This window comes from Dreissena polymorpha, chromosome 2 (genome assembly GCF_020536995.1).
Source record: "Dreissena polymorpha isolate Duluth1 chromosome 2, UMN_Dpol_1.0, whole genome shotgun sequence".
NCBI classification, from domain to species: domain Eukaryota; kingdom Metazoa; phylum Mollusca; class Bivalvia; order Myida; family Dreissenidae; genus Dreissena; species Dreissena polymorpha.
The window spans coordinates 26,983,756-27,004,681 of record NC_068356.1 but is presented as its reverse complement, the minus strand read 5'-3'; the positions used below and the strand labels follow the sequence as shown (position 1 = coordinate 27,004,681).

Below are 20,926 nucleotides of genomic sequence, written 5' to 3'. Positions count from 1 at the left end.
CCATCAATAAAATCTTTAAAAGTAGGCAGATCAGCTTTTCGCAAGTTCGACAAATAACTAATTAATTAAAAAAACAAACAAATAAAATACAAAGAACAGCAAAACAAAATATAAATACAATATTGCGGTAAACAAATACAATATTGAAACCAAAACCATGATAGGCCGTTCTAACACCTTTTTTAGCAGGTCATAAGTGTTTCGTTTTCGTTTTGCAACTGTTTTGATTTAAATGTTTTCAGCGTGTCCTTACATTAATGAATAACAAATATAATATAAACCCATTGGCAAAAAGAAAAATTCCCACAATAAGTAAGGTCTGTGCTATTAACAGAGGTTTAGTGGTTGCAAGTCTCTGCAAATGGAGATAAACACGGGGCATCATCTGGGCTCACACAACACACAGCACGCGCGTCACAATGACGATACTGATGGATAACGTTATTCTGTAGCCTGAAATTACAAATGTGTCAGTATACCACGATTTTATATTGACGACTATCGGTTTCTCTATCAGTCTGGAAACTCATAATCTCCAATATTGGATAAATTATAAACATGTTATACTGATAACACATAACTACTTTATTACACATATTTCATTCACTGCATCTCAATAGAATACCGTATCCTCACAGTCTACTAAACCAACTACAATAATTGGTACATGATACCCCTACATACCTGTGTTATAAATGTCGACCCCCTACATACCTGTGTTATATATGTCGACTTGGAGAGATCGTAACTGCTCCTCGGACATGTACGACCTCTGCATGGCGGTGAACGCCTCTCTCTGGGGACTCGTCATCTCCGACAGCTGGTACGCAGTGAACTCCTACAGGGGACATGATTTATAACATTAACCTTGTTCTGAAAGATAAGTCTGTGAAGTCAGCACGACTCTTTTCAATTTTAAGGAATGTTTCTTTTGAAAGAAGTCTTTTCTTAACGAACATCTAGTTAGGACTAAAAGTGGCTTTCCTGATTAGCCTGTGTGGACTACATTGGCTAACTAGAACGAAACTTAATGCACATTCATCGAGCCCATATTTTTACAGAACGAGACCAAAATATTCATCAGATATTTTTAAATGAAGTGTACAGTAACTAACAAATATTTGGAAGGCGCTAAGGCCTGGAATGGCTTAATGGCATCTGTTTTAAAACAAGACGCAAACAAGATTTTACCATCGATTGTAACGGGTCCATTCCGGTCAATACATGCGGCTCTATTTCTTTGATTTGGCTTTTTGTCAGATTCTGCAAATCTTCCTTATCAAGACCGCCTGGACAAGAAACGCACGCATTAAAACCAAACCAGAGCAACCAAAGGATGAATATATCGTTATGATGAACGCAGGCTCCCACGGTGTTTATTGTTTAAGGCATATTCAAATCATTGTCTTTTGCAAAATTTAATACATTAATGATTTCATCCTTGAAAGATTATGTAATGAATCAGTGTTTGAAACTTATTTAGTAAAATATCATCGTCATAATTAAGCATACACGTGCAATGTAATTTTGAACATCAATCAATCCTACCTAATAGTACTCCCATTTCTGCGACCATGCCATGCTGGAGACGGTTGTTGGTGGTCTTAACGTGCTCCATAAAACTGCGCGTGTACGCCTTCAGGAGCTCGCCCATACAGTCCGTCAACTTGCCGAAAGTATTCAAATTCATCCTGAAAGGTTTATGATCTGATATAGATCTAGACATATTAAGCTTTGAAAGTAAATACCTTGGAATGATTGCGGTATAATATGTGTTATTAAAAGTAAATTAGGGTTGAACAAAACACAAGAAAAAGACGATTTGTATTATTATATTATTTGAACGAGTCCATTTTTAGTATGCCGTTGAGGAAGCCTACTGTAGTGTGTGTGGGGAGGGGTGCACGCGTGTGTGTATATGTCTACACATATTAGTTCTGTGACGCCAGTTGGTGTTGTTTACCACAGAGTTATGTGTTTTAAATTACTGGACATATAAATAAAAGATAAATAAGTCACTACTGTACATGATGACGGCGCCGCTTACAAGACCGGTTCCAGCGGGTCCTATGACATCCTCTGGATCTGTGCCGCACAGCAGGTTACCTAGCAACGCGACATCATCGTCCATCATGGCACCTGCCGATCGCGCCGACAACCAAGTCTTAAAGGCGTTCTTCAACTGTGCATTGAATCAAATCTATTGTTGCTTGTTGCTTATCGGTCAATAAATAACGGAATCGATTCATATTATTGTGTTACAGAACATCAAAGAGTTGTTTATTTACCAACACATATCGTCTAACATTGCTTGTTACCTATTTATGCAAATTGACTGAGAATCATATGTGTTTTTCGAAGTCGTTGACATGTTTACGATTTCTTTTTGTTAGCGTGTGAGTTCCTCTACAACAATGATCACTCCCTTGTTTGGTCTATATCTAATTATTATATAGAGGATATTTGTTGGATTCGGTGGATTATCGATTTTAATTCACGAGTGATCATAGAAAATATATATTTTATATGATCACGAGTGAATTTAAATCGATAATCCACCGAACCCAACAAATTTTCTTTTTATTTAATGCTTTTTTCACAGTTTATATACATTGAGTTTAACTAAAGAATTTCGCTGAGAAAATGACGTCCTGTCGTCAAAAAATGACGTCATTTAACATAATGGATAATTTTCACTGATAATTTTTATTGTTTGAAACAGTGAAATTATCAGTTTTATTTCACTGATATTTCTCTATAAACCACCGGAAAGCATAAAATAAAATAAGCGAATTACAGGGCTGATTCTGCTTTTACGGATTGTTTCGTTGAAAGGATGTCTCTTCTAAACGAAAATGTCTCCTTGTGTATACTGCAACTGCATGAAGCCAAATTAACCCAAAAACGCGGCTGAGGCAGCAGAACAGCTACGTGCGTTGTACCATTTCTAGTGAAATGAAAAGTGATCTGGCTCTTTTCTATATTTATAAGGGCCAATACAATGTTATTAAGCAGGTCATCGATAATTTCGCGCGGCAAAACTAAATCATTCTTTTGGCGTTGGTTTTCAATACACGAGTGCATCATTGAGCCTTCATTTTGCATTGTAATCGTAGTAAACATTTCGTATAAACTGTCCTATTAAACATGATATTGATTATGAATAGTTTTCAATAAATCGGTTTATCTGCGTATTTTAATATGACATTTTCGTGCTATTTTTGTGTTCTTTTTAGGGACATGTACATTGAAAATGGTCTTTACAAATCTTAACATGATTTTTAATGGTCGTGGATCTAGCCCGGAACCACCCTAGCATTTCGTTTTAAGTAAAAAAAAAATCCATATGAACGCGCATTATATTTAAATACACAAATGCGCATACATGCAATTTCACACACGTTGGTATTCTAAAACATTTTTCTTCGGTAAAGCTAAATTAACCATTTCGGCAAATTTTCACCCTTCAATCCGTCAATTGAGTACATTAGAGTTGCCCTCAGGTTTGTGCAAACCAAGTTGATGTTCTTAGCCATATACATAATTATCAATATTACACCAACCATTGCTAATTGAAGCTTACGTGATTTTTTGATAATCCTCGCACGGACCCGACGGCGTATATTATGTCGGTGTCGGACATATTTAGGGTCAACATTTCGTCGGGGTTAACCCCGGGTAGCAGACCAGGATACTCGATTGCTATGGTGTTAACAGGTGCATTCTGAAATATACATAGTGAATGTAACATATAATTTATTTGGTTTGTTTTAATCATCTGTATCAGCGATCCGTATATATTTACGAGTTCTTACATTTTGCATGTGTATGCTTTATGAAATGCGACAGCAGATTTTTCGTGTGTATGTTTTATGAAAAACGACCGTTGACGTTTTGTTATTTTTGTTAAGAATTTAAATTCCATCTAAAAACGAATAAAGAGCGCCATGTGTCCAGATTTTTTTAATAAGCCGCCGCAAGGTCTCGGTTTAGAGCTATTTTTGAACAGGTATCACGTATTTTAAATGATTGCATGGATAATTTTGAAGCTTCGACTTGGCTACCTTTCTGGTCCTGATTTTGTTCACTATATCCGCCGCCTGCTCACTTGTCCACTGTAGCGTACCCAGGTGGTCAAGACACCTGTCCAGCTGAGTTCCGGTCAACAGGTCAGCCACGTGCACACCCAATGGCCCGAGTCGCACGAGCTCGTGGCACGTGGCGATACCTTAAAGTGATACCACGAACATTATATACCGGTATATATAATTTAAACGACTTTTGAAACTGGGAAAGACTGTAAAAAAACTACTGATGGTTACACATAAGACTTATACGTGTGTTAAGCATCTATAGTAAAGATGCGATATCGGCAAAATAAATAATGAAAAAAATGTTGTTATTATGACAATTATTTAATTATGGAACATCTAGCGATATATGTAAATAAACGATATGATCAGGTTCAACACAACTTTGACATCATTCATCTCCCAGGTATTTTCCCCTCTGGGTTTGAACAGTTCGTAAAATAACTAGTTAAACTATCGAATCTTGCACATTTAAATATGTCTTAGGACATTCACATTTTAACAAGATGTGTGCTAGTTTAAAACATCGAGTGTTCCTTTATTTATCCAACGATTTATAAGCCATAATACATAATACATAATCTATTGTCCTTTACAATACTGACGATACAGTCGGGGAGGTGGGATAGTTACTGATATAGGATCGCGTTTACATTTGTTTTCAAGATTAAACAATAATATAACATAATAGCATGTGAAGGTTACCAGTAGACGCTGTCATTGAAGCGTAAATGTGTTTTATGGCCGCCCTGTTTTTCTTCTGAATATTGTCCATCTCATGGCCGTCGACGTCGCGAATGAAACCCCTCGCTGTGATCGAATCCAGTAATTGCTCTTTCTCCTGAATAGACTTAGCGACGTATCCACCGACGTAAGCGAGCGACGCCTGTTGGTGAACAAAATGCAGATGCATATACATTTGTAAATAAATTATAACACGCTCCTGGTAAACGGTGTTTAATACATTTTCAGCCCGCACAGGCCAATCAAGGACCACACTTTCCACCTAAAACTGGATTTCTGCTAAGAAGAGACTTCCTTTAAATACATTACAAGCGAATGGTATCGTCCACGATTTGCCTGTGCAGACTGCACATGCTTATCTGGGACGGCACTTTACAAACATTCATTAAACCACGTTTTCCACGAGCGAGGCTCAACTGTTACTAAGGCAGATGGCCACTGAAAGATAACGCAAATATAAGATTGATGTATACTATAAAAAATCATATATTATTTCATATATTACGACTATTGTTAATATAAAAATTATTTAATTATTTGAGTGTATGCTTTAAATAAGCGATACGGTATTATACCAAGGAATTTACAAATCGAAAGTTAAACAGAAGCCCCCTTTAGGTGAAGACTCCTATCAATTAAATAAATTAAGGTTACTTTGGTAACAGCTTTATAACAGTTTTTGTGTACACCGCACGCGGGCAGTTTACTAAATGAAGCTCAATTGGTCGCTGTCGGCTCTGTTACTACTTAAAAGTCACCCGGATACTATTAAGTGTACTATAACGTACCCCGAGGACGAACTATGCCATAAAAGGCACCCGGTCATGATCCGGAAACTTTTAGTATATGTTCAGTACCCTAGGTACTTTGGAGTTAGATAGTAAAGGAAAGGATTTCAATGACGGGGAGACGTGCTCGCTCGAGTACGGGTGTCAATGAAGAAAGGGCCTCATTGAGGCATAAGCTTCATTGCAAAGGTCAAGACCACTCAACATTTTAATGGCAAAAATGACGGATTCTACACTTTACCGAGTTTTATCTAGTATGTATATTCGCTTATGCGTTCAGTTATGCCGTGGACACAAATTGCACGCCCTACTCACCGGTATGATTCTGTCTTTATCCTGTTTCTCCAAGCTGGCGATGAGCGTTCCCATAGCTACCAACTCCTCCTTCACTACTAAACGGGCCCTAAAATGGGGCAAACAGTACGTGAAGTGTTGAAAAGTACGTGAGCAACATGATAGACGAAATGAACAAATGATCTCTCCTTATTCGTTACGGCACAATTGAAGAATTATAAATACATCTTTTTATTATATGTGTCGGTAACGAGTCCGTGAATAAACAGGAATTAGGGACCATACGGACCATGGACCATACAGCCCAGACCATACGGCCCAGATAAGCGGAACATACGGCCCTGTTTAGCGGACTATACGGCCCAGATTTGCGGACTATACGGCCTAGATTTGCGGACCATAGAAAACATGTTTGAATTAATATTCATTTAGTGTTCCACTTCCTAATATTGTATTAATATATTTAATACAATATTTAAGTTGATGTAATGAAATTAATGACTACATTCTTGTTTAAATTTTGAACATTTGCGGACCATACGGCTCAGATTTTTGGACCCTAAGGAATATTTCAGAATTTATAGTCATTTTTGGTTCCACTCCTTCAATATTGTATCAATAATTTTAATACAATATTAAAAGTTGCTGAAATAACATTAATGACAACATACTTGTTTAAATTTGAACATTTGCGGATCATAAGGCTCCGATTTACGGACCGTACGGACCATGTCTATATTAATATTTATTTCGTGTCCCACTTCCTTCAATATTTTACCAACACATTAAATAACATATTAAAAGTTGCTGTTATAACATTACTGACAACATACTTGCTTAAATTTGAACATTTGCGGACCGGCCCAGATTAGCGGACTATACGGCCCAGATTTGCGGACCATACGGAACATGTCTGAATTAATATTCATTTCGTGTTCCACTTCTTTCAATATTTAATCAATAAATAAATAAATATATCAAAGTATCTGTAATGACATAATGACATTAATGACATAATACGTGTTAAAATTTGAACATTGGCGGACTATACGGCCCCGATTTGCGGACCGTACGGACCATGTCTACCGGTATATTAATATTTATTTCGTGTTCCACATCCTTCAATATTGTATCAATTAATTTAATAGCATATTAAAAGTTGCTGTTATAACATTGATGACAAGACAACATACTTGTTTAAATTAGAACATTTGCAAACCATACGGCCCAGATTAGCGCTCTTGAAAAAATATGTATCAACAATATCCCCTTTATTAAACACATACTAATAACAATAAATAATTAATGATAATAATAAAATAATACTAGAACTTATACTACTACTACTACTACTACTACTACTACTACTACTACTACTACTACTACTACTACTACTATTTATAACAATACTAACTTTTGTTCATTCAATTCACAGGTAAAATGCTTGAGACATGCTTACATGTTCATGTCAATCGCCCTCTTAGCTAGTGTATCAGCTATGTTCGGGTTCAGTGGACATGTTTGAAGAAACTCCATGTTCATGTCTAATGCCTCTTTTGTAAGCTTCCCTACCTTTGGGTATAAAAGATTATACCTGATATAGTGTATATGTTTGCAACAATTAATTATTCATGAATTCTAAACAAACAAACTGACAACCTCTTTACCGAAACAACGCGTTTGACATGAACTTTGTAATAATACACATGCATGGTTTCCTTATACTTATTCATACATGTATATACCAAATTCAAATTGAATATTTAATGTAAAAATGGAAATTGTAAAAAGGTTGTAGAAACCTAAAGGTACCGATATGAACCATGGCTAATACAAGCAAAGAGTGTTGTTGTTTTTAATAGCAAGCATCAAACAGTTCTATGTGATATGTGTAATAAACATATTGAAACAATAGAACACCTTTTCTGGGAGTGTAAACATATTCAATCTCTATGGAACCAATTGACAACCTTTCTAGAGAAACAACAATTAAATGTTAAACTATCTCTCTTAGACATCAATTTAGGGGTAAAATCCTTTAAAATACAAGAGGTTAATAACGCTGTGAACTACATAATTATATTAATGAAATATTTTATATTCAGCATGAAATACAGAAAACAAATACCAACAATGAACTGTTTTATCAATTATTTAAAGCTGAAGATTCAAATAGATAAAAGAAATAGCCCTAAACAATGATACACTTCATATATTTGAACAAAAATGGAAACATATTAAACTTTCATAAACAAGTCCAGTATGCTTTCTACCCACTTCATACAACTCATCCTTATTCGTAATTATTCTGTTGTTTTTCCTTTTCTTTTATGTCTTTCCTTTTCTTTCTTTTCTTTAAAAAAAGTATATATTAGCATATCTTGTATAACATGTTTGAACATTATTGTTGCTAAATGGTATCAATTTGTTTTATGATCACATACATGTATACATTGTATGTCTTATATTGAATTAAAAAAATCTAACAGTTTTTAATATTATGATCGAATCCAGCAAGCAGCGCTTTAGTTGTAATACCAGTTTTTGAGTTATCCCACAGCGCAGGTGTCCGAGCTCCAGAAAAGAAGCACTGTCCACTTTGGAGGAGATATCAACCAGATTACCAGATACTGGATCTTTCTAAAGAACGACAAAAAAAGTTAGTAATATTGGTGCAGATACGGGCATAGGATTGTCATACTTATTCATGTATTGACCCCGAGAACATTCTAAGTATTGGTCGAACAAGTATGGCACATCGAAGGAAAACAACAACACGTGAATTGCGATTGACCAAGTCATGTTATTATATTGTAATGATGATCGGTAATGAATTTTAAATGTTAAAACATATCCGATCCAGCTAAAATACACTTTCTGTTTTTACGAGTAAACGGTGCCATATTATACATGTTTTTTTCGGTGTAGTTTTTTTTACAAAAGGATACCTGTTGAGAACTATGCTTGTATTGTTTTTAAATTGCCGCGACAAATGACAATAAAAACACACCATATTCTTCAGAGCAAACGTGAGCAGCTCTTGCCGCTTTCTCATCGGGATGTTGAGGAGCCTGGAGCGGCCGATCTCGATGCTGATCCTGGGCCGGAGTTGCTTCGGGAATTTGCTGATCTCGAAATGAGGACTGACGAAACCACGCACAATGTGAAAATCTCGAATAACAGTTAACAGGGCACGGTGTACGAGCCAAAAAATACTGCATTCAATTCGATTAATTTAGTTTGATTACACAAACAATTTTGTTTCAAAAAGCCTGGTAAAAGAATCCAAATGAAACAAACAGTATCAAATTTCTTAATTATAAATGTATTCAATCTAATAGTTGTTCGCTTTTTTCTTATCTGTTTAAATGCAGATTATCATGGAATTGGATCAAACACGTGTAAGTTAGCAAGCATTATATTGCCGTTTACTTTAAGAACTGCATATATCGCCCAATCTGTACTACGGTGACATCGTCAGCATCTTCGATCTGGTTCCGGTTAGCGATGTCGAAATATTGCCGTATCTTTTCCACTATGGACTCAATCTGAAACGAAAGCAAACAGTCAATAAGTTAACATCGTTGTCTGCTATAATTAAATACAACAGACACGATAAATTGTTACAAACCAAATGTTAAGTAAGTAGTCCAAAAGGTATAATTATAATTTCTTATTGTATTTAGTATGTTGTGCATACGAAGTCAATAATTTCACAATCCTCACCTGACCACCATCAAGTTGATCCTCATGTGTGGCAAGTATTTCCAGTGACGTCAACAGATCGGAGTCAAGCGAAAGTAACTCAATATCCGCAGGAGACAGTCCGCGTACCAGGCCACCCAGTCTGGCTATTGTAGCTGACGTCCACAGTGACTGGTCATGATTGCTTGCGAATTGCTCCCGGATGTTAGCAACAATCACAATGGCCTTCGAGGATTGGAAAAAACAGAATTTCTTCTCAGCGAAATGGTTTAATAAACCGTTAGTGTATTGCCAAATGATATTGTATTGATTCTAGTTATAGCTATAGTACGTATTCATAATGAGTTTCATAAGTTACAAACATCATTCGTATCTTATTTAAAATCTACATTTGCACGACTTTCTAAATCTTTAACAATGCTAGTAATCCGCCTGTCAGTGGTTTAAGACTGTTACTCCATGACAGGTGTTATACCTGTTGCTTTGTGAGAGCCAGTAGGTCCACGTTCAGATGAGAACAGTTCTGGTTGTAGAACGACACTGGGATGGCCTTAGTGGTTCGGAGAACATTGTTGCCGATGTATTTGGCGAACATTCCTAGCGCGTAGAATACATCTTCGCAAGGGTCTTCTGGGGCGAAAAGTGCAGGTTTGTCGATCTAGAATATATTTCAAAAGCTCCATTATGTTTGGGACACTTTTAAAACTGTGAAGATCCTGTCTAGTCGTCGCTGATCATTGGATTTAGAGCTTTACTAGATTGACGTGTGCTCTTTTGTGAAACAAAATCGAGCAAATATCGATGAACATTATTTATTGAAACCCTTCAGCAAACGTTAATATTATCGGAAAACGTATTCTATACCGATACAAAACCAACCAAATAACGATGTGTGTAAGCCATAAATGCCGGAAGACCGCCAACGCCTCGAACGTTCTGCGCAATGTCCCTGATATCTTGTCGAGTCATCTGTCGAACGTCTGCAGGACTCAAAGCATGAATTAGCTGGACCGGAAACGGAAGAAGCTGTCAAAATAAAACGTAAAAATATATAAAGTTGTCGAGAAATTAAAGAACCATAAACAATTAAAAAGATAGTACGGATTGTGATCGGTTGCAGAACGGCTACTATACTAATGAGTTTAAGGACAGGTTATTATGTTTTAGCTCCATAAACCAGACACAGAAATTATCAAACTGGCTGCAGCTTGTTTGCATTAAAAAAGCACCATGTTGTTAAAATAGGTAGTTTAAAGGGGCGTATCCACTGTATCTCGCCAAAATATCAACATATACAAGTAGTACGACCATGAATGTTCCCTTATTTCAAGTATATATGTATCTAGTAAATCGTTAAACATACACACAGTGTCATTACAAAATATATTGCTCCATACATTCATCCTGTACAATTCGAACAGTGTCGTAAGCCCCAGTCCCATATAAGCACGGGTGGACACGGCACACTGGAACAAGATACGAGGCGATACGGGACGACCGTACGTTTTGGAATTTCTGAGCGTTGACGGTATTCCAAACACCATCACCCCGATTACCACACGGTATTCACGCGGATCAATCCGTACTAACACGGACAGTCCCAGCAATAACACGAAATCAACAAGGCGTTCACACGGACTTCCCGTACCAACACGGAAGAGATACGGATAGCCCCGGATAAACACGGACCAACACGTCATCTACACGCACCATGTCGGACCAACACGAAAACGACATGGATAAACACGGCAGCGATACAGACCAAACACGATATGCCGCGGACCGACGATAATTTATATAAAAGCAGGTCGATTTCGGTGATTCGATCAATTCGGCTGCCCGGATAGCACAGTGGTGGGTACACGCGCTTCTCACCTAGGCGACCCGGCTTAAATACCCATTTCCGGCAGCATGTGAATTGTCACCATACCGGACGGATAGGTGGGATTTCCTCCGGATACTCCGGCTTCCCACAACAGCACAAAACCACAATAATATTAAAAATATTTCAGTAAAAGAAATAGATGGAAATTGCAGGTATGATCTAATGTTCATCCAAACTTTCAAGTAAATTTATTAGGTATGAGTGCAGGTTCACACTCCAGGTCCTCACATATTGCACCCTCAGGCGCGAAAGTGCCTCATTAACTCCGAAATGCACACACCAACACACATTGTGATTCCATCATTCTGCAATCGGAAATCGCATCGGGAATCGAAGGTGTAACCTAGTGCTTTGAACACATATCTAAAACGTCAAAATGCCAGCCAAAATGGGACTACTGTAAACGTGGGCCTTCCAGTTACTAAAAGATTTTTACGAGCACCATCCATTACCGATGAATATCAGCAGAAACAAGAAGGAACAGGTGTGAGGTCCAGTACAAGATCGCAATCAGCTTTACAAGTAGATCTGCAAGCATCAGCACCACCAACGGAAACTGAAGCTAAAAAGACGTCCTTCGTCCTTTTGAAGGAACAGCTAGGGTCGACATGGCCGATTGGCTCAAGGAGAACCCGGTGATGCAAACGAAGAGAATGAAGTTATATAAAAACAGGCAGAGAAGTCAGACCTCTGGAATTCAAACGTAGCAGAGCTTAATCTCGAGTTCGGACCTATGTCGAATACCTGGCGTGAGAGCATCAGGACTGATAGACAAGAAGAGATGATCGGCACCAGAAGACATTACTCTCAGGGACAACTTCGTAATGTAGAACTTAATGATCATGGCATAGCGAGAGTGAAGGGCAGACCAGCATAAGCGAAAGTACAAATTTATATAACTCCTGTATTTAGTGTGTAATTTTTATTTACAGGATGTTATTTTGTATTCTGTCAATTGCCATATTTACTGTCTGATAAAAGGGTGTGGGAAAAACCTAGTGATATTCGGTTAGTTGACAAGTGAATTGAGTATTAACTATATCATATGCTGGAACTAACTGAAATGATGGTTGCTTCTGAGTTTTATCGATGCTTTGATTTTAAATTTTTAATCCATGACAAGAAAAGCTTAAAATAAAGATTAAAATCACAAAATGGAAGCACCAGGATAAACAAAATAGGTGGTTAGTGTAGCTGATGGGAAGGGGGGGGGGGCATACCGGATAAATTTTCTAAACCTAAACAACGTGTTTCAATGAAATGTGTTCCTGGACTGTCAATAACGCACACAGACAGCCAAATCATAAATACGACTGTCCCCGTAACCCTGCCCGAATCGTCAAGGATAAACACGGCAATTGTGAACGTCTAAGAATTTCCATGTTGGCCTCCCGCGTAAGATACACAGCGGCTACACGGTTCACATTCCGGATCTTGCTGGACATGATTCTTGTTGATCCGTCATCTGCTAGTATATGGGACTGGAGCTTTAACAAGTGACGTGTTAACAAAATGCAACCACGCATTATCAATATGCGTCTGTTTTAGTCCCAAAGCAAATGAGTAGTATCTCTTACCATGCTGATATTCAGTTCCGATTTTAAATCTTCCATCAAGAAGCGCGCCTGCAAAATTTAAAACAAAAAGTTACCCTCTGTGATACACGAATACAAGTAAACATAAACGTATAATCCAGAACATAGCAATCGAACACGGATATTTACATAGAGCAACACCTTGTAGTATATATACGATATTAGCTGAATGCCTAGTGACAATACGTAATAAAACCAGTGTAAGAGGTAGGGGTATCTCTCCTCTTCATTAAATATTTCGTATATACAGAATGCGATAAATACCCGCTTCCTGCACTGAAGTGGACTTCCCGACATGACTGCAATGGCTGATCGCGTCACGTTAGGTATGCTAATGAAGAAATCTTCTCTAAAGCTGCAGATAAAACGGCGAGCGATCGCATGCATATCCGTATCGTTGGATAGGATCGAGTCATTGAACAATGGAAACGTCTCCAGGCGTTCCGCAATAAGCATTTCCTGCAATGGGCAAGAGTTGTAAGGTAAACAAAGCAAAGACGTTGTGCTTCTTGATCGATTAATGAAGGAATAAGCAGGTTCGTTGGGTTTCGACGATTATCACATGCGGTCAAATAGAAAGCTGGATCACCAAAATTAAAAAAGAATTTCTACTGATTCCACAGTCTTGTCTTTCCTTACTTACAGTAGGACCCAAATAAAAAAGTACTGTGTTCACACACATAATAGCTGTGTTCATCGTATTATCGTTTGCCATTGTTTCACCTTACGAAAATATAGTGAACATTGTAACGTTAATTGGTACCCACATACGTAAACCTGATCAAGAATGTATACCTCTGCCTGTGTTAAGGTCAGGTCGTCTTTTTCTTGCAGCGCTTTCACAAGCATCTTCATATCGATCACACTCATCATTTCTACGTCTGACTTGATCCACGGCAGAGCTCTTCAATATCGACACAGTATACGAAAGGATATATGATGTAGTTCTACATCATTCATAAAACAACGTAGCGTTGTTTAATCGATAGCAATATGTTTAAATGATCCTTCAAACACAAGATTACATATTTTATCCTACAGCTTAATGATTTTATAGAACAAATACGACTCATAAAGAAAAGATAAGGTTTTCTCCAAAGTTTTTTTTAGATCAGGTTTCATCCACACTTATTTTTAGAACATTACGTAGGGACTATTTTTTTGGCCTTTCACCCCTGATTGCGTCATTTAGGTAATTGGGTACGCAGTCGTTTAACGAGGTTACGAGTGTGTGTGTGTTTACGATTAATTACTATAATATTATGAATGTGAAAAACACAGTGTTTGGATATAAAACTGGAATGAAACTGGTCAGACTGCATTTTCGATTTAGTTAAAATGTCGAATGTACTCGAATAACGCGATGTTTTGTTGAACAATTGATGGATTCAATTTAAGAAAAGTGTCAGTGAATTGTTCTTTAACTTTTCAAAGGAAATCGATGTCGAATTAAAATGGTAATTTCTTTGATGGTTTAGTCGTTCCTTTGTCAGTCGATCAAAAAATGTCTATCCACAAAGAATTGCCTGCTTACATCAAGTGCTTTAAAATGGAAAAGATGGATGGCGATGAAGAAATTTGTCTAGAATTTTAACTCGTCATGGAAGCAAATTAAACATTACGAAAATAAACATGGACGTGGTTATTATACAACTTCGGTGAGTAGAACAATAATTTTATGTAAGTAAGTATAAAGTGTGTAAAAATGTAAAAAAGAGTTGTTTAAAGACTAAAATTAACAATATCGGCGGGAATAAATGCTGAATCATGCTTCACGTAGCCACGGTATGTGTCTACACATTTTGTAAATTTCAAAATGGCGGGAGCCATGTTTGTTTTTTGTTTTTTTACAGTGGTGAAGCAAGAATTGTAGTTTGAACACAACCGTCTGTGTTCTACTTGAGTGTGTTACATTTGGAACGCTGATTAAATTTGAATTGAGGCGTATAGCGATAATATTTTGTCTCGTTACTTTTCTTTTGCGTGGAATTCTTAAGGACTATTTCGATTTCCGTAAACAGGAAAGATCACAATAAATATTACTACGCAATGTAAGATTCAGTTAATTTAATGTGTTTTTGCTTTAATTTTAGGAATAAATTAAATAAAACAATATTGTAGGATAAATAGAATACTCGTGTCAGAAAGGCTTACAAGGCTCGGTAGGCCTCGCCATGTAAACCTTTCTTCACTCGTGGGATAAATTTAAGTACACTATCACACTAACATAGTATTCTTTATATATTCGCCATTTATCATGTTAAAGCCATGCGATACTTCATGTAACTCGCCATATAATAGATGAGAAAGTAAAAATATGAACTCATACTGCTATACACAATGTTGTATAGTTTTAACTTTGATATTGTCGCGACTTACTGTAAAAGTGAACATTAAATTATATTATATTTTTATTTTAAACAGTATTTAGATGGCATAAATCATGTTTGCATGCATATAAATACAATAAATAACATAAAGATCGAGAGCTCAAGGCTGTGAACCATGGGTTAGTCATCTTGAAAAATATTTTTGGCCAAATACAAGACCTCTTTACTAACTCTTTGGGTGGTGTTGGTGCGTACCTCGCAATTTCACTCGGTTTCTTCTTCACCGCATCCACGATCCCGGATGCTATCGCAACGCGGGCAGGTCCCTCCGGCATGTCCGTCAGATGCAGGCCGGGTACCACATTGAGTAGCTGGAAGACATAAAACAGGGCATTGACAGCATTCATATTATTTCGACACCTGTCAGCAGAAGTGGAATGCATTCATAGTTCGAATTAAATTGGATGATACACTGCCGCTGTAGGCATTGAATATAAAATGCTTCAATGCATGTTCGCATTAAGATATCATAAAAAGAACTTATTCAACGCCTGAATTACTGTTAATGTTTGCACCCATTACAGTTCGTATTGCGATGCAAGTAAAACAATATTAGGTGTGATAATTCCCTCTCGACAGAAAGTGGGTTGTGTAATTCATTGTACATGCGTTTATAACAATAATGCGATTTCTAAAATAAGCCAAATGTATTGAAGGCTGTTTTAGAATAATCGACTGATCGACAAATGGATTTTCAAAAGACAACAACCGTCAGTATTAGGAAATAAAGTACTGATGACAATTTCTGGTTGCTGTTTTTGTCATTAATGGTATGTCGGGAACGTCAACATTTTAGCTACATTCATATTAATTTTCATCAGGCTTATAAGAACGAATAATGGCATGAAACTCTTGCGCATATTTCAATAAGTGTTACATATTGAATATACGTGTATAAGCAGCATTATGTACACACACAAACATTTGGCGGATGGGAGTGCACACAAAAATTGATTCGACCAAAGCAAACAAAATCATTATAAAAGAAAACACATCGTTACGTTCAGTATGAAATTTTGATTATTTTTTACTTCCACCAAGGGAGAATAAATATAACATTTCATATATATCGCCGCACCTTAATTCTGCACCGTATGACATTTTAATTGATGGCGTGCGTGGCAGGCCAACTATCTAAGCATAAAATACATTTAATTTTCACGTACTGAATCTTTCCTAATCAGATTAATGTCCTGTGCGGGTAGGTCTTCAATGAGTGGTCCGAGGTCCATCAGAAACGTCTCCGGCCACGCCGTCGGCGTCCGGTACTGTGACGTCACGCGCTTCAAGAGCTCGCGACGTTGTGCGAGGAACGGTAGCGGTGACGTTGAAATGTTCTTCAAACTTAGTGTAGCGTTTGTATATAGGATGAGGAATAGAAATGAAAATATCTTATATTTACGAATGTAACGCCTAAATAAAATTACAGATATTTTATCATTGATTATTTAGTATGATTATTTCTTTTAAAGTATGCAAACATGCGACAATGTACGATTATGTTATGTACCTCTCAGTAAGCGTAGAAACTGATATGTTTGCAATATCGTCTGCCGCAAGTGCCGGGGCCAAGTGTCTGAACGCTGACATCACGTCAGATTTAGTCCAGCTATAAGGATAGTTGATGAGGCGTAACTGGGACAACAAGATGGTCAATTTTGACGTCGAGAAAACCTGAAAAAAACACTATTATTTTGGTAGCTTTTTCACGGTACAGAGAACCGATCTGGGAACAATATTTTATCCTACTGCAATGGTCGTGTTATTTTTGCAACTGATTTATGTGCGATGGAAGAATAATGGTTTAGCATTCTTTAGTATAAAAGGGAAACATCCGTAATCTTGAAGCCGTTAAACGCATAGAAATGCATTACTTTGTCAAATGTTTCTACCGAAAATATAATGTAGTTGTATTTCTTTCTGAATACTATACATGTTATACATAATGATATACGTTTTAGTTAACGTTTAGCCTGAACGCATTAATGTTCAACATTACTCATACGTACGTCCACATCTGTCAGGTCAAGCACGTTCTGGCAGTTGACGCCGTGTTTCAGCGCCCTCTGCAGGTTGCGCGGACACGAGGTAACCTCGAAAAGCTTTGCGCACAGCGGAACAATCCGGTCTTCGCCCCATCCGCCGGCGGCTTCAATGACACTGTCCTGCAAAATGAACTTCGCAATTGCACAAGCTCGCTCTTTTCTGTGTGTCCCTATTTCAATTTACTGCATATTTAACCAATTACACGCATCTGATTTAATCGTACTCATTTGCGACTCAACACAACTGAAATCAATCATCAGCTTAGACTAACGATAGCTATCATTAGAAAACCAACATGTTTAATTCAGTCCGGACATACAGTATACAGTTAGTGGATGACAATCAAATATCAGTTGGTATCACCATATCAGACCAGGCATAAAATATGCTTGTTTCTGCGAAATCGTTCTGGTGTGTTTGCTTGTTTAAGGTTAGCCAACTAAACACGTCATAATGTTATATACCAAAGGAACATATAAAAAATATGATGTATTGCCTTTTTTTTCAAAAATTGCATTTTAAGCAATCTATTTTCGTAATCATAATGTGACCAAATCCAGTCGTTGCGTTTGAATAAACGTCGCAAAACAGCCTAAGAATCGAATGGTTCGACCACAAACACTAGAGCAATATATCCTATATTCTCGTTTGTGCAAAATACAATCGTTCATTCGTTATTATTTCTTTAATCTTTAAGCATTTATCGTAACATGTACTTCCAAATCTTCATATGTTCGCAACATAACCCAATAATATGCCAAAATATCGTACAGCACGCTGGTTACAACAATGAATAGTCTGCTTAAAATAGCAAGTATCAGTTTTAAAGGGATCTTTTCACGGTTTGGTAAATTGACAAAATTGAGAAAAGTTGTTTCAGATTCGCAAATTTTCGGTTTAGTTATGATATTTGTGAGGAAACAGTATTACTGAACATTTGCCATGGTCTAATATAGCCATTATATGCATCTTTTGACGATTTAAAACCTAAAAATTATAAAGCGTTGCAACGCGAAACGATTGAATAATTGGAGAGTTCTGTTGTCGTTTAAATTTTAGAAACTACGAAGATTGCTTAATAAAGTATAAAATACATGTCTTATGTATGCTTGGCAGGATAGCTCAGTTGGCTTATGCGTTTTTACTTCAGGATTCCGGGGGTCACTGGTTCGAGCCCTGCTGCGGGCTACTTTTTTTACCTTTTTAAAATTTTATATTTGATTTTTTACTGGAGCTTTTAAAATTTAACGTTTACATTTATCAATATAAAGCATTTAATGACAAACTTCAAAACATGCCAAAATCTGTGAAAAGGCTCCTTTAATGAACGGAGAAAGTAATATTTCATTCAATTAAAAAAATAATCAAGCGTCCGCTAGTTTTGTACGACCCTTAAAGCTCAGCACATGCAGATCACTGGCCACGAACACTTTTCGTAGCCCTCCTTGTTAACTGTTTACGCTGTAAGGACTGCATCATTCTTCCGAAAGTGTTCCGAAAAATAAGAATCCTAGGTAGAAAATATATACCATAGCTACTAGCTAGTAATGACGACGTCTGTTTTGTTTGTATTTGTCTTCCAACAACATGCCGATGAACATCAGAAACCTCTATATATTACGCCAGTTACAACAGAAATGCTTTTAGCGTTGCCAGGCTTCGGATGATTCAATTTGAGAATCGCATAACTATTTGTGTCCTTGTTGCTTGTTTTTTTATCTATATAACATGACTTTAAACTATTGTCTATGCACCATATGCCATGTTATTTTTTTGCGAATTTTGTCGAATTCATAACTGCCATATAGTATTTTTTTGCGCAAATTTTAGTCTTGAACAAGCACCATATATGTATTTTATTTAGTCAATTAAAAGTAAGTCAGGCTATTTTGTTTGAACAAGAACCTACAAAAATGGTTTCGTTTCACAACATACGCTGAGAACGGCAAACAAGTCCGAGGGGAGCTGTCTCCATTCTTGTGATGTCAAGTTACCCATGTCGGCATCGAGGACACGCCGTAGGATCGGATCTGGAATGTCCGCCAATTGCCTTAGAATACGGACAGCGTCGTGTTCGGACACTCCGTCCAGAGAAATAACTCCTATACATTATAAAATAAGGAATTGTTCATCTCAATTGTTTACTTTGTTTAAAAGCCATTGGTTAAAGGCTTTAATCAACAAACGTAATTACAACAAACCTGAGCATATTTTCAATTATCATTGAAGCTTGATATATAGATAATATAGCAAGCATATCAATTGTACGATATTTGTCGCAGATACTTTATTGTAAATTAGAGAGATTCAAATATTTAATAAAAGAACACATAAACTAAAATGGATTTTATGTGTCAGTCTAACAGGTTTAATCAGAAAAAACGCGATTTGGCTATAGCCTGTTGTTATTTAAGGGAAGATGCGATATGCATGGCTATAGCCTGTAGATATTGTACAATGTGGATATAGGTTGTGCTTATTGGATGATATGGCTATAACCTGGGGATATTTTACGAGTTAATTTTCTGACAAAATATGTAAATGCTTCGCGTATAGAAACTAAAATTAAACAAATTGTATTTTAAAATGGTGTGCTTTTTGAACATACTTTCACCAACCTTCAACTGCATTCTCTATTAGCGAAAAGACGTCGATAGCTTTAGCAGGCAGTTTCTGTAAAAAATCTTCGTTGTTTTCAAACATTTCCTTCGCGGAAATAACAACACGGTCAACAAACAGTTTGAACCGGTCTGTACGGTTTTGCAGAGGGCTTTCCTCTGCTGGGAGGTCATCTGTTTTTGTTTGATTAGTGGAAGGGGCATTCCGCAGTTGTGGATCGTCACTATCAAACATAAAATGATCTGATTCAAAATCACTTTCTTCGTTAGACTTGATCATATTTTCCATTTTTGTTGATGAAGACGGAATCACAGGCGGCATGTCTTTCAGCATATCACTCGGGTTTCTTTTCATTCGGAATGCTGTAGCAACGTTGTCCTGCACTGGCGTTGTCATGGATACAGTAACATCCGACATCGTTTGCAACCGCGATTCTGTGTATGACCAAGTTTCACCGTCTGGCGGAATCGTTGCTACCTGCACGTGTTGCCATGAGATTACTGTGAAAACACTTATGCTTTCTGTAAAAAAGACGTGGACTTTAAAGCCTATTTATTAAGTAAATAAATGCAATTTTAAACCTGACGTATGTTGTTGAAAAATGGATTTCTCTCGGTAAAAACGAAACAGTTTGTATAACATTTGGGCACAATATTTGCCATAAATCAAAATACACATTTGATATTAATTATTTATAGCTCATGATTGAAAAATATTATCCTACCAATAAGACAAATTACTAAATTATGATTTGTGTGAGATATTATTT

The 20,926-nt window shown here is 36.9% G+C and overlaps 1 protein-coding gene across 1 annotated transcript; it reads right to left on the bottom strand.

The window, feature by feature from the left end:
- Positions 1-201: 201 nt before the first annotated feature.
- Positions 202-20,574, bottom strand: LOC127869615 (uncharacterized). The gene is made up of 25 exons (XM_052412272.1): positions 20,157-20,574; positions 19,474-19,640; positions 17,502-17,657; positions 17,003-17,166; positions 16,659-16,836; positions 15,688-15,803; positions 13,898-14,006; positions 13,367-13,561; positions 13,085-13,132; positions 10,487-10,648; positions 10,098-10,280; positions 9,644-9,847; positions 9,350-9,465; positions 8,928-9,060; positions 8,456-8,557; positions 7,377-7,489; positions 5,939-6,026; positions 4,797-4,977; positions 4,065-4,228; positions 3,584-3,724; positions 2,028-2,182; positions 1,549-1,691; positions 1,192-1,289; positions 715-838; positions 202-453 (listed from the first exon to the last, which is right to left on the bottom strand). Exons 1-25 carry the CDS (start codon positions 20,572-20,574, stop codon positions 392-394), a joined length of 3,720 nt encoding a protein of 1,239 aa, XP_052268232.1. The 3' UTR covers positions 202-391.
- Between the last annotated feature and the right edge of the window lie 352 nt (positions 20,575-20,926).

What these genes read in the sequence shown, in the direction of transcription:
- LOC127869615 (XM_052412272.1), bottom strand. Translation starts at nt 20,574, where the DNA reads ATGTCGGATGTTACTGTATCCATGACAACGCCAGTGCAGGACAACGTT. An exon ending in AATAGAGAATGCAGTTGAAG is followed by an intron (nt 19,641 to 20,156) that starts GTTGGTGAAAGT and finishes TATAATGTATAG; the next exon opens with GAGTTATTTCTCTGGACGGA. An exon ending in TTCAATGACAGCGTCTACTG is followed by an intron (nt 4,229 to 4,796) that starts GTAACCTTCACA and finishes TATCACTTTAAG; the next exon opens with GTATCGCCACGTGCCACGAG.